Source organism: Poecilia reticulata, linkage group LG17 (assembly GCF_000633615.1).
Source record: "Poecilia reticulata strain Guanapo linkage group LG17, Guppy_female_1.0+MT, whole genome shotgun sequence".
NCBI lineage: Eukaryota > Metazoa > Chordata > Actinopteri > Cyprinodontiformes > Poeciliidae > Poecilia > Poecilia reticulata.
In genome coordinates, this window is record NC_024347.1 from 10,536,662 (window position 1) to 10,549,387 (window position 12,726).

At 41.3% G+C, this 12,726-nt stretch overlaps 1 protein-coding gene across 1 annotated transcript in view; it reads right to left on the reverse strand.

Annotated features, from left to right (window-relative positions):
- Positions 1–7,959, reverse strand: part of epha4b (eph receptor A4b) — a 96,523-nt gene extending 88,564 nt beyond the window's left edge. The window contains exon 1 of the mRNA XM_008433614.2: positions 7,758–7,959. Within this exon, the coding sequence (XP_008431836.1) occupies positions 7,758–7,875 (118 nt within the window). The 5' untranslated portion in view covers positions 7,876–7,959. The remainder of the gene's footprint in view (positions 1–7,757) is intronic.
- Between the last annotated feature and the right edge of the window lie 4,767 nt (positions 7,960–12,726).

Genomic DNA, 12,726 nt, shown 5'->3' on the forward strand with positions numbered 1-12,726 from the left:
CTAAAGCGATTCACTACTTAATTCAATGAAATAGCTTTTTTTTTTTTTTTACATGAAAAGGTCAATCTGACCAAGTGTGTTCCAACAACGGCAAACATTTCACACAGAAAATKATTGAATAAGAACACTGATTTGAAGTAAAGACAGTCTCTGAAACAATGTTTATATAAAAATGGCAGGAAAAACACATTACAACTGGCGCCGTAGTCACTACCTGTTAATTTGCTAAGATCAAGACAGCAGGAAAGACGGGAGAAATATGAGWTCTCTTCTCTCTAAAAAGATCATGACAGCATCATTTAGGTTTGCATCAAAATGAGCCAAAAGCTTTTGGAACCGTGTCGTTTCAGCAGAGTACCAAAGTGGAGATGCTTGGCCACAAGGCACATCTCCACACAAAGCCAAAACCAAGCATGTGCAGCAYATCAGCACAAACAGCTCATACCAACTGTGCAGCATGGTGAGGTAGGAGTGATGATGTGGGCTAGATTGTGAGTCATGGAAAAGAACCAAAACACAACCGTAAATCTACAATGACATGAATGAAAAGCAAAAAAAAAAGCCAACTGGGGTGGGCCCAGACCTCAACCTATTGAAATGGTTGAGGTTGGGACTTTATAATAGCTATGCATCAACAAACACCCACAAACCTCAAGGATATAAATAAAGCGAGTCTGTAATGAGATGTGGGTAAAATGCCCACCACAACACTGTAAGAAACTGATGAAGTTAAATGGAAAATAGCACCATCAAGGTGAAGGCGGTTACTGACTAATGAGTCACTAGGTACACTTTTCCTATGACTGTAGTCACAGTCATGGGAACTTTCTATTCCTATGTTTGTAAGATAGTCATTAAATTCTAAATGATCACTTACTCAATACATCACATTTCATGCTTTTAATAAGGTAGCCAAAAGAGATTTACTTTTCAGGTTCAGAAACAAAGGTTTAGTACACATTTCCTCTTAATCTGGAAAAATTCATCTATCTCAGAAAAGTGACGAAAACACCGCTTATATATGGCAAATGATCAGACAAATTGAAATTCTGAGCCATTCACTTTTTGAGCTCCATTCTGAACGACCCAAATGGCTCTGAATAGTAGCTAATGCCTGCATAAACACGGAGAATAAATTTAATAGCTTGTTTGTCGTTTGCAACGAAACATGAACCAGTCAAGTTGGTCGCTATATTCCAGTTCCTGAAAGGAAATCTGGTACTACCCCCTTCATTACCATTAAAACAAAGTTCAACTGCTACTCTGCCGCCTCAATCTGTCCTAATGAGCGTGACTTGTTGCATCTTTACAATATACATTTTATGGGGAGTGTTTTATGTGCCGAACCAAATTCGGTCCCGTTATTTCACAGCAACAACGAGTTTGAGCACCATAAACCGCACATAAAACCACAAGGAGCTATTTGATGTGTTAATTCAATGAGTTGATTATGTTTCGTGCTTTGTTGTCTGGATTAAAGAATATATTTGATGGTAATGTCATATAAAGCATTACCAGRAAATGCTTACCAAGAATGCTGCTGCGGATGCTCACGCATCCTCGCATTCAAACCACCGCGGTGAAAAAAAACTTGTGCCCAGCACGACAACACAAAGGCTCAGTATGGAAGCTGAGCTGTTTATTTTATCTTGGGCTACCTGTCAGTCTTTGTTCTTCTTGTCCTTCTCTCGTTTGATTTGTGCCCCCTCAGCTCCACACCGTACCGCCCAGAAGCACACACACACACGCACACACACGCTCCCAAACGCACAATGAATCCATGATGAGGCGAAGCCCTCGTGGCAGAATCATTTTCTGTCACCGGCTCATATTTATAACCCCATCTATCAGTCAGCCCCCGGACTATGTGACACTGTTCTCTGACCACCTAACTGCCCCCCAGCCATACATTAAAACAGGATGAGTGGGTGTAGTTATGCATGTGTGCCTTGATTCTGCGGTTTGTGGGGGTTTGTGCTGTTTTTTTTATTTTTATCTTCTTCCCCGTCTTGTTTTCATTTGCTTGTCTTGTCTGTGTTTTGTTTTTCATTAGTTTTGTTTTTTACAGTTCTTTGTTTGTGTCCTTGCTTGACTCCCAGAGTCTGTGTTTTCCAGCTGGTCTAGCTCTGTGCTTCCTGCACACCAGGATTCAGTTTACGTGCTAGCAAGCTTCCCATGGTTACTTTGTCCTTTAGATTCTTGTCCGTCTGTGTGTTGGTCCTTTAAATGTCAAACTCACTTTTGTTTCTGCGTTGTTCTGGTTTGGTCTCGTCTTAACCTACACTCGTCGGTGCATTCAGTTTTGTCTCAGGTGATAAAATGTATCTGTTGCACATCCTCCGTTGGGTCTCATAAAGTCACCATGCCGACTTTATGTGTGTCCTATGAACAGACATCCATCTGGATGTGTTTTGGGGCTTTTGCAGAGAAGCAAAGTGGTTTCAATAGTTGGCTTGGATCAGTTGAACAATGAGAAATTCAAGAGGTAACATCAATAGCTGATCACTATCCAAACTATTGCCAGGTCATGCAAAAACAACACACTTTAGTATGGACACTACTGCTAAGCAGGGTACACTCAGAGTTGGTGGATTTCCATTTGGGTGAGATGATTAAAAATAAATTAAGAGATGAAAAATGCTCTAGGGTGCAAGAAGATATTTAAAAGGAAACTGTAGGTCAAAGCATCTGCAGCTCATTTAGGTTCAGAGAAAGAAAGAGAGATTGAGAATCGTACTGGAAAACTTTGAGGAAGCATTTAGACTTCCAACAACTACTTCTCAAGAAAGCAACTTCCACAAATGTATAGCTTTTTTTTCCATCACAGGGGCAACAAAGAGAGCAAGCATACACATATTCTTGGTAAAGCTTAGAGAGACTAATTGACCTGAAGAGAAACTAAGAGTATCCAGAGAGAGAATATGTATGCAAGGGAAGAACATGCAAACTTCATGCAGAAATGTTTCAGGCTGGAATTTATCCCAAGATGTTGCTGATTGAAGCCAACAGTGTTGGCAACAACAGGACTGTGCACTCTTCTACACCTTAGTGTGAAATAGTGATGACCAATTATACAAACAAGTGGTGATGTTATCTTGCAACTTCTAGACTCTATAAAGATAACCAATAGCTATTTTCCTTACTAATGGTACAGAAAAATTGTAAGAGTTAAGATACGTTTATCTACATTATCTCGAACACACAGGTACAAAAAAAGAAATTGGCTACAATATTGATTGGTGTATCTCTAAGTACACCAATCAGTCTCATTACAGAAGCTGTACCATGTGGCGGCTCTGCCCAACTACTCATCTGAAGTCACAATAAATGTAGCAAGGCAACCAAAGAGAATAAAAGCAACTACAAGGTAAGAAATGGAGGGCACAAGGGAGGGCTGAAAACAGAAAACAGAGAAGAGCAGTTATATAAAAAAAGGGATTAGAGAGAAATTGGAGCAGAAGTTATAAAAAAAAAGAGAGGATGCTCATGCTTTCTGCTCCAGTCTGCTGCTCTCTGATGAGAGGGGAGATCTATATCCTGTTTGGTCCAAGGTCACGGCTGTTACATGGGAGCAGAGCCATCTCTCGGCCTCACTCACACGGACGCACACACGCGCACTGAGGTATGGCTCTGCCGATAACTACAAGCAACCATTATAGATTGAAGCAATTAAAGCAGATGAGACCTTTGACCCAACATTATACCCAAGTCAGGAACTTGTGTGAATCGCAGCGGGCGTGTGTACGTGTGTGTGTGTGTGACTAAAATCGAGGGGAGGCTTAACATAAAGCATGCTTGCCGTTGCACTAAAACTGCTCACCCTCACGTTGACCCTGAGAGGCAGTAAAGCAATTTCCCTGCACACCCTGAGGCCAGTTCAATGAAAAGCTGTATTTTGCCAAATTGCGACTAACATTTTTTTTCAAGTGTTGTGCTGTTTTTCTCTACCCTCCTTTTCTTTAATTCAGTTTCATGTTTGCACATCCAAAATAAGCAATTAAATTATTCATTTGCTTTTAATTAGTGTACAGTCATCACTGCTCAGTTGCACGAGAGGAAATCAAACTCCTTCTTAGAGTCTGGGGCTTAGCAGTTAAATGAAGCAAAAAAAAGAACATGATTCTGCACAAAAGCAACAAAACTGCCAGAGAATAATGCGCTATAGGCTGAGGTAAAGAGGACCCAGAGATGAGGACACTCCTAGAAAAAAAGGAAGACCTGTGAGCGTCCTCTCTCCAATTACATCAGTAAGCCCTCAGGGTCCGGATGGAGGGTGTTTAGGGCTCCCTCTGCTGGTGCGCCACAGGGTCATCATGTCCTCTTCTTTTTAACATTCATAACTAAGACCTTCCATAAATCACTCCCTCTCTCAGCGTCTGAAATGATCCCTTCCCGCGTGCCGTGGTACCTACACGGGAACAATTCTGTCGCAGCAAATCCACCTTCAGTTTTAAACATCCTTGTAAATGTCAACAGTTTTGGACCAGATCAATGTCTGGCACTAAAGGAAGCTTTTAAAACCCCTACAGTTTTCTGATAGAGCTCCTGCTATCAACTCAGTCAAAGGGAGTACGTTTTTCTTACTCACTTCTTATAACCTCATTTTGCCAGTAGAGAAACTCAAAAGGAGGATTCGCTGGAATACAACAAACAGCGAGAGGAATGAGTGTGAAACATACACACACAGAGAGAGAGAGAGAGAGGTACAAGGTATAAAGGTGTGGCCACAGCAATAACTGGGAGGCCAGACGGTGAAGCCAAAATGGGCTTTATTGAATTATTCTCCCGCAGGACCAAATGAATGCTCGCTTCACTAGCACTTCTGCAAACACAAGACGAGCTGTGGGATTTAAGGTGCAATTTAGCTCATGAACTGACCAAATACACCACAAACAGATAAACACTGATATATTTATATATATACTCCAGCTTGCTTGCATCATTTGATAAATGTTTCAAAAATGTGAAGCAACTTTAACCTGCCAGCGACCTCAAAATGTGTCATTCTGAAACATGAACCGCACACAGACCAAATCAGGAGCTGGGTTTCACACTGTATGATGCTCCTGGGTAAAAACACTAATGTCAAATTGCATCAACATAAAGCTTTTAACAGAAAATATATGACTCTAACTAACTGCTTTCATTTAAAACAGAAAAGCAGAAGTGCAGTCTTAGACTGATGTACTGTATTTACTATTAGTCATATCAAGGTTATCTATAATATTTATTTAACGGTATTTTGATACTGATACATAGCCTTTAAAAAAAAAAGTAATTCAAAGTGTGGTATTGTGTGAAATCAACTTTTTTTTTTTTTTTTTTAGCTTCATATCATATTATATTATTCTCTCATCAAAAGCATACCTGACATGTTCCTTTGATTCATTCAGGGGTGTTTGAGAAACCATTGAATCTCCCTTGGCAACCACTCACGAGTGCCTAAACGTTTGCTCACCCAAAGCTCCGCCTATTTCCACGCAGCTCCTCCTTGGAGCCTCTGCCTCACAGATCACCCCTCCCTCATGTCTCCCCCACTGTGCTCCTCCAGACAAGTGGCAGCAGCAGCAATTAGCAAACACCAGGTGGAACTGCGCATCTGCTGAACCCAGCATAGAACTACTTCTCAGTCCGACGCTCCTAGTAACGGGTGCAAATGGCATAATGAGAATCACTGTTGTGAAGACGTGCTGAAGGCAGAATGTCGGAAAAAGCATAACTTTCTTAAAGAGGCGGAGGTCACTTTTAACGCATCAAATTTCTAAGTTGTATTTGACATACGCTGCATCTTTCTAACAACCTAAAGTAATACAGTTACTTGACTGTGCTACACAATGGCACTACGTGGATGGAAAATACATAATACTGCCCCTTACATAAAAATCCACTCCTCTAGTTCTTAAGTGCTTGATGTGCAGAATACTTGATACCTTTTGGTCATTCTGGTCTCCACAGAATAACACCAAACGCTATGAATCTATATTAGCTTGTTAATTAGTTGGGCTACCTGCTCCAGTAGCCAGCCAGCTGTCCACTGCCTAACAAACATGATGCTCATAACTTGGCAACTAGACCTGCACAATGTATTGAATTCCAGTCATCACTGAAATATCAGGGTGTGCAAATGATCTCAATCACAAGGCATGATACCATAATGCTTGTATGCAGTTTTTGTAAAGATGTTATATGCATTTATGCTCCGTATATCGTTAATATATCTGGCCAGAAGAATGAACTTCTTTGTATCACTAGTAGTTTTGCTAAAGGAAAAGCCTCCTCCAYGCCATGATGCTGCCACCACCTTGTTTTGCCATTACCCTGCACTCCATTAAACCTAAGAAAACTATAACTAAACCTTTGGACAGAAAACATGGGCAATTCTGAAATTGAATTTTCAAACCCTGTCACCTTTAATAAGCCCACGCCTACACAGACCAAAACACATGGCTTAATGCTGTTATCTAAATCAACAGGAGTTTCCTTTGGCTTCCAGTTGGTTTCATCATACATGCTCGTCTCAATTAATATTTCAGCAGTGTTTTAGAGTCTCCTTCACGTGTTGTGTCATCCTCCTCCTCCTCCTTSTCCATCTCCTCCTCCTCCTCCGTACCTTCACATCCTCCTGAGTCTTTGTTCTGTGTGCGGAGCTCCGGGCTGTGACATATGTTCAGCACAACGTATGTACAAACATCTTATACAGTTAACTCAGGCAGAGACAGGAGGTCCCATTACACCTTCCGCTGTGCGACGTGAGTCACTTGACTGTGACATCTATCTGTGAGTGAGCCTGGAGTTTATGTTTTCTGTGTGGTTGAGAAAAGAAAGTATCACAGGGATGGAGCGCTTTGTTGAGCAATCAGATCAAGAGTAACTGGAGATTTCAGAGAATATCAAATGAAAAGATTCACAGAGTGACAACTCACAGCTGTATCATCTTCAGTCAGACTGTCTCTTCCAGTTTCCATCAAGTCACCCAGAAAAAAAGAAGAAAAAAAAAAAGAAAGCAGCTTCACTGACAGACTTGGGTCACGTTTTTTTGGGGGGGGTGCGAGGAAAATAACTTCTGGATTTAGTTCAGCTTCCCGTGAAGACAGCCCAGCTCCCATGTTTCATTCCAACAAGCAGTCAAGAGTAGTTAGAGAGTAAATGTATTGGCTAATTTCAGGCTGAGCATCGATGTTAATACAATAACCCGGAGAGGCTCAGCAGCAGCGTGTGACAAATTTAATGTAATTGCTGCTCCTCATTTGCAGACTGAGGCAAGAGAAGCAAAAAAGAAAAGAAAAAAAAAGAAAACGAAAATCATCATTTATCTGTATTTTAAAATGAGGATATCAATAATTAAGAAATGTTTTGGCAGATATGTCAATGTTGTTTGGAATAATCATGATTAAGTTAACTCGGGGGAAGATTTGTAACGCTAAGAAAAAGAAAAAAAAAACCTTTCTCGGTGTCAGAAAGTGAAATGTCTCCAGTCATCCTCTAGCTGTCTCTCACTGTACATACAATACAAATTTAATGTCAGCATGCTCGGGAAAGAGAAACGTGACGAACACTCCCCGCTTCTTCTCAATGCATGATTTATAACCGAGACGAGCACTTAACGGGAGTCTGTGCCGCCGCGCCGCGCAGCGCTCCGGTCCTTCCCCGGGAAGAGGGACCGCCGGGATTACGGGGCTTCCCATCCGCCGCCGACACGGCGCGCGAACACCCAAGTCATCCCCACTCAACTCCTTCCCGAAGCCTCGCACACCCACCTTCATTCTCCGGGTAATTCCGTAAGGCCGTGCTCGGCGGAGACGCGTGGAAAACGAGGAGAAGGGAGGACAGCAGGGGAAGGGATGGATAGATCCACGGGACGCGTGGTGGTGCCATTTTCAGGCTGCGCTGCGCCCTCGCTGCATCCCTGTTGGCGGTGTCGAGTCGTTGAGCGCAGCCCTGCGATTGAGTGGGAGAAGGAGAGGAGAGAGAGGAGGAGAAGCTGGGAAGGAGGGTCCACAATCAGCAAAGTCCTGTCAATCAGTCTGACTGTGGTGCGATCCAGAGAGGCCCGTGGGGGACGTGACAGTTTTACACTCTAACAAATGATATTTGATTATCATGTGAGTTTTAAAGTTCTATTTTATAGCTGATGGAAAATAACAACAATTAGGGGGAGACTATTTCTTAGCAGAACAAGTTAAAAAGAGATAATATTAARCAATAAAAAAAAGGGAATGAGAACTGTTATAAAGGAGAAATTTAAAAGGCATAAAGTCAGGATATCTCCCAAGGAGTTAATACTTCCACAAAAAACAGAGCCTTGAAAACATATTYATACCCTTTTGGCTCACATTTGTCTGCAATACTAACACCGGGAGGCTGGAGAGGCGACTTGATGTGGTGTCTGGTTGTGAATAGGATGGAAAATAATGGTTTGAAAAAAATTGTCTACAAATAATTATCTAGAAACTATGTGGGATTTATTCACATTCAACCCCCTGAATTCAATTTCTGCGGGACCAACATCTGCTGCAGTTACAGCAGCAGGTCTTGTTTAGTAAAATCTCTTTTAGTTTTATACATCTACACAAATATCTGCCCGTTCTTTRCAGTCTCAGCCAGACTGAATGGAATGCATGTATAACACCAGTTTTCAAGACTTGGTGAGATTCCATATTGTACTTAGCCACGTGATTTGACTGGGCCATTGCAACAAAAAAAGTATGCTTCGATCCACTAACCGTGCCCCGATTGGTACGTTTAGGATTGTTTTGCTAGAAGGTGAATCTCTGCTCCAATCTAATGTCACATTTTCATCCAAAATTGTCCCGAATTTAGACTATCCATTTCCCATCACAATAGGTGTCTACAATAGGTGCTGCGTGTTTAGTGTGACGTGAAGCATATAGTTTTCCAAGAACCATAATGTTTTTGCATGTTGCTAGAGAGCCACAGTTTGACATCACCTGACCAGAGCACATTTCCACATGTTTGCTGTGCATGGCTCACAGAAAACTAGAAACATTACTTCTTATGTCGTTCTGTCCTTCAACAGTGCGTTTTGTCTTATCACTCTTAAATGCATGACTGATAGTTATCCAATCACCCGATTCTTTTGCTGGTGCAATAGCTATCGTTTAGTATCAGAGCTAAGGGTTGTGAGTACAAATCGATACAACAAACCTTTTAGTTTTTTTTGAAAACCATTCATCTTCTTCCTCCTGTGTTGGTTTATAACCCTTAAAAAGCAAACAAATAAAGAAAAGCTGTTTATTGAAGATGTGACAGAATGTGAAAAAGCTCAAGGGGCACAATTTCTTTTCAAAGGCAATGTTTTTGACAAATCACATGAAATTATCAAATGAATAATTTARCAAAAAAGCTTCCAAAATTACAGCGTTTGTTGTTGTTTTATAAAAAAAAAAAAAAAAAGTTCAGTTCACCAAAAATAAAATCACACCCACAGAACCAGAACATTGCTTGCCAGAACAAACCGTGACAAAACCAGACCTCTCATTACCAATCCTCTGGGTTGGAATCACCTGGATAAACAGTCCCTTCCTGCAATTTTTTTTTTTTTTTTTGAAAACGCTGTCAATTATTTTGATAAGTGACACGGCTCATGGCAATTACTGCTTGGCTCGCCTCGTTCTTCTCCGGGCCTTCACCCAGCTGTTGATGCTGTTCCACTGGATACCAGCAGTATCAGAGAATGCAGATGCTTTATGGAGATTTATTCAACCCATGTTATATGTATGGGACACCCTGCATGTCTGCATGCGCAATGCTTTTGTRAATGTAGCTGTAGGAAAAAAATAAATAATAATGAGTGGAAGTTGTCTTGGAAAATGTTGGAGGAAACACTGAGGTTAGGAGGTTAGGTGTKCAATCCTTACCACACCATGTAACACAGTTATGTTAGGTTTAGCAGCAAAATAAACATGATGGCAAGTTTTGTTTTTGATGCAAATTTACAACAATTACGTATGGAAAACTATAAATTAAGTTTTAAATGATTTAGTAGAAGTCTTGGATGCCAATACCATGCTGTGCTTTTTGCAGAGTTGTCAAAAGTATTTGACAMTGCGGATCATAACCTGTTATGTCTATGTGTAGACATAGACATAACAGGTTATGTCTATGTTATGTTATGTCTATGTCTAAACTAGCAAACCAAACTGTTTGCTAGTTTTCAGTCTGTTTTCCTGGTGGAACGCTGTGTTAAAAACTCCACGATTGCTCCTCTTGTTATCTTGATGTCACAAAAGGTGTGCCTCCAGGCTCTGTATTAAGTCCTATAGTCTTTGCAATTTATATTAAGAAGTTGGGACAAAATSCAGCTGTTACATCTCCATTCTGATGACACTGTCATACAAACTCTGTTGCCATAGTTTTTAATCATTACTGATTTTAATCATCTACTTGGTCACATGTTTTCCATCTCACATTGGTGCTCATTACTGTGAGATAGGTATTGCAGACAGTTACACACATGCAATTTGTGTCTGGCATTTTTAATCAATACAAATCTTTCAAGTCATATATTGATAATATATTCAAAAAGAACAGAATATGTTCATTAATAAGACAGCTGCTGATCACAATATTGTATTACTTTAGCTGTTCCTTCAGTTTGCACAGAATTTGGAAAAGTGGTATTTTCTTATAATGCTCCTTATGCTTGAAATAAATTACCTGGAATCGTGCAGATTAATTTAAGCAAAGGATATTAAACATATCTTAAGGCCAGTGAAAGAAACTCTTAATGTTTTAYTCATTTTGTCTTTTTTTATTCTAGTTCAAGCTGGTCAAGATAAGTAGGATTTTAATGACTTTGTATGTTTTGTCATGCACTTTTTTGAGTGTGGATATGTAAAACAGGTCTCTCCTGAAAATGAGACTACATGAGTAAGGTGAAATAAAAAGAAAAAGGAAAAAAAAAGATTCATTTAAAGTACACTTTCATATCGAATTTGGCATGTTTCTTGCTTGTGAATGTCCTGGGGTGGGTGTGGGGGGTGGCGAGGTGGTGGGATGAAAGAATGTGGACTGACATCCCACAGGTCAGCTGATGCATTGGAATCTTTTCCCCTCACGCTGCCACCAGGCAAATGTGATGCATCCACGCCATGATTTATGGTAAGATCGTGACCACAATTATATTTGCCACGAGTAACGTTCTTCTATCATGCTTYTGTCCCAAACRAGGCTCCTGAAAGAGCAATAAACCTGTCAAACATTTTCTGATTTATGCCAAAATCCTGTCTTAACCCTTGGCAGCTCTTTTGTGTTTCTTGCTGCTGAAGTGTGTTTTGGTCACTGTGTTTTCGCGCGTGTTAAATGGCCACCTTTACACACTTTTAAGGATCCAATTATGATGATGATTTGTTCCCAGCAATTGCTTCACTTAGGATGACCTAATTTCCTCACCAAGCACATGTTGAAGAAACTATTTTTTTCCCCCCTCCCCTTAAACKCGTGCCTTTCTCCTTTCTGCTTCTTTTTCTCCATCTTYCTCTCCTGCCGCGACGCTGCGCTCATCCGTGCAGTGACAAAAACACTGCTGTCATGCATTCCTCCAGAAACGCGGGTGACACGGCCCCTAAAACCCGTRTTGCTCCCTCTATCACACACGCTCACACACGCATTCTGCATGGCTTGTTGAAGAACCTGGWTKGTGCATAATGACTTKTWTTAGTCTACATACACAGGCATGCCATCTACAGTGACAGAGTGCTGACAGTGTTGAGCGACGGCTCCCCGATAAACATTTCAGATGTGGGTGTTTCCTTATGCATKTRTGCTTATTTTGTGCCGTCAGCGTTCTCTAAGGAGAAGGAATTCATAYCCAGCTGTTGCTGAAGTGTTTCCCCAGCCTTTCAATTATCTTGAAAATGCACAGTTTCTTTTCTATTGACCCCTCAGTCTAACCCCCCTCACCCTGCTTGGCCTGGTTGGGTCAACCGTTCACTAACCATCTAAACAGTTTATCTTTTGTAAGTTGATCACATGCTACTGTGTAAATGTAGAGAGTCTCACTCTGGTGGGGGGCAAGACGGTTACAAACTTGTTTAGGTGCAACAGGCCGTGCGGCAGGAGTTTGTGTAAATGTGTGCGCCCGATGCATGCACCATTGATGCCGATCGGTAGTTTGACATGGGGCAGAGGTGATGACAGGGTCGTCTGCCTTGCCATGAGCTCCCCCACAGCCTCAACACTCTGTATACACACACACCCCGAGCCCCATTCAGAGCCACTCACTCATGTGGTAATGTCTCTATTGTGACAGCCCAAACACTTTATGGGCAGCAGCTTGGTGCTGGCATTTAGGCAGAGGCATGGGTGTGCATATGAGCGTGTGTGTTAGTTTTTCGAGCCTGCGACCRACTCTCCCACTGTGAAATCTGCACATTGAGAGTTTGACTTGTTGGAGACCCTTAGTTTACTGCTCCAGGGTGCTACCAAGACTGGTAGCGGAGAAAAATGCAAAAAGTTGCAGTTTCAAATAAGTGGAAGGTCTTGAAAAAGTATTCATGCGCTATTAACCTTTTCACTTCAAAGTGTTTTTTTCTTCGTTTTCATGAGTTAAGACAGCACTAAGTGTAGTGTGTTACTGTACAGAGGGAAAATGGTCTGGTTATTTTGTTTTATGCAGTTTGTCTCTTCCTGTCTTTCCTGACACTGATTTGTGTGGCTCATTCTTAGTTGCAGAACAGTTTGAGCCAAGTTGGATTGCTTGGGTAG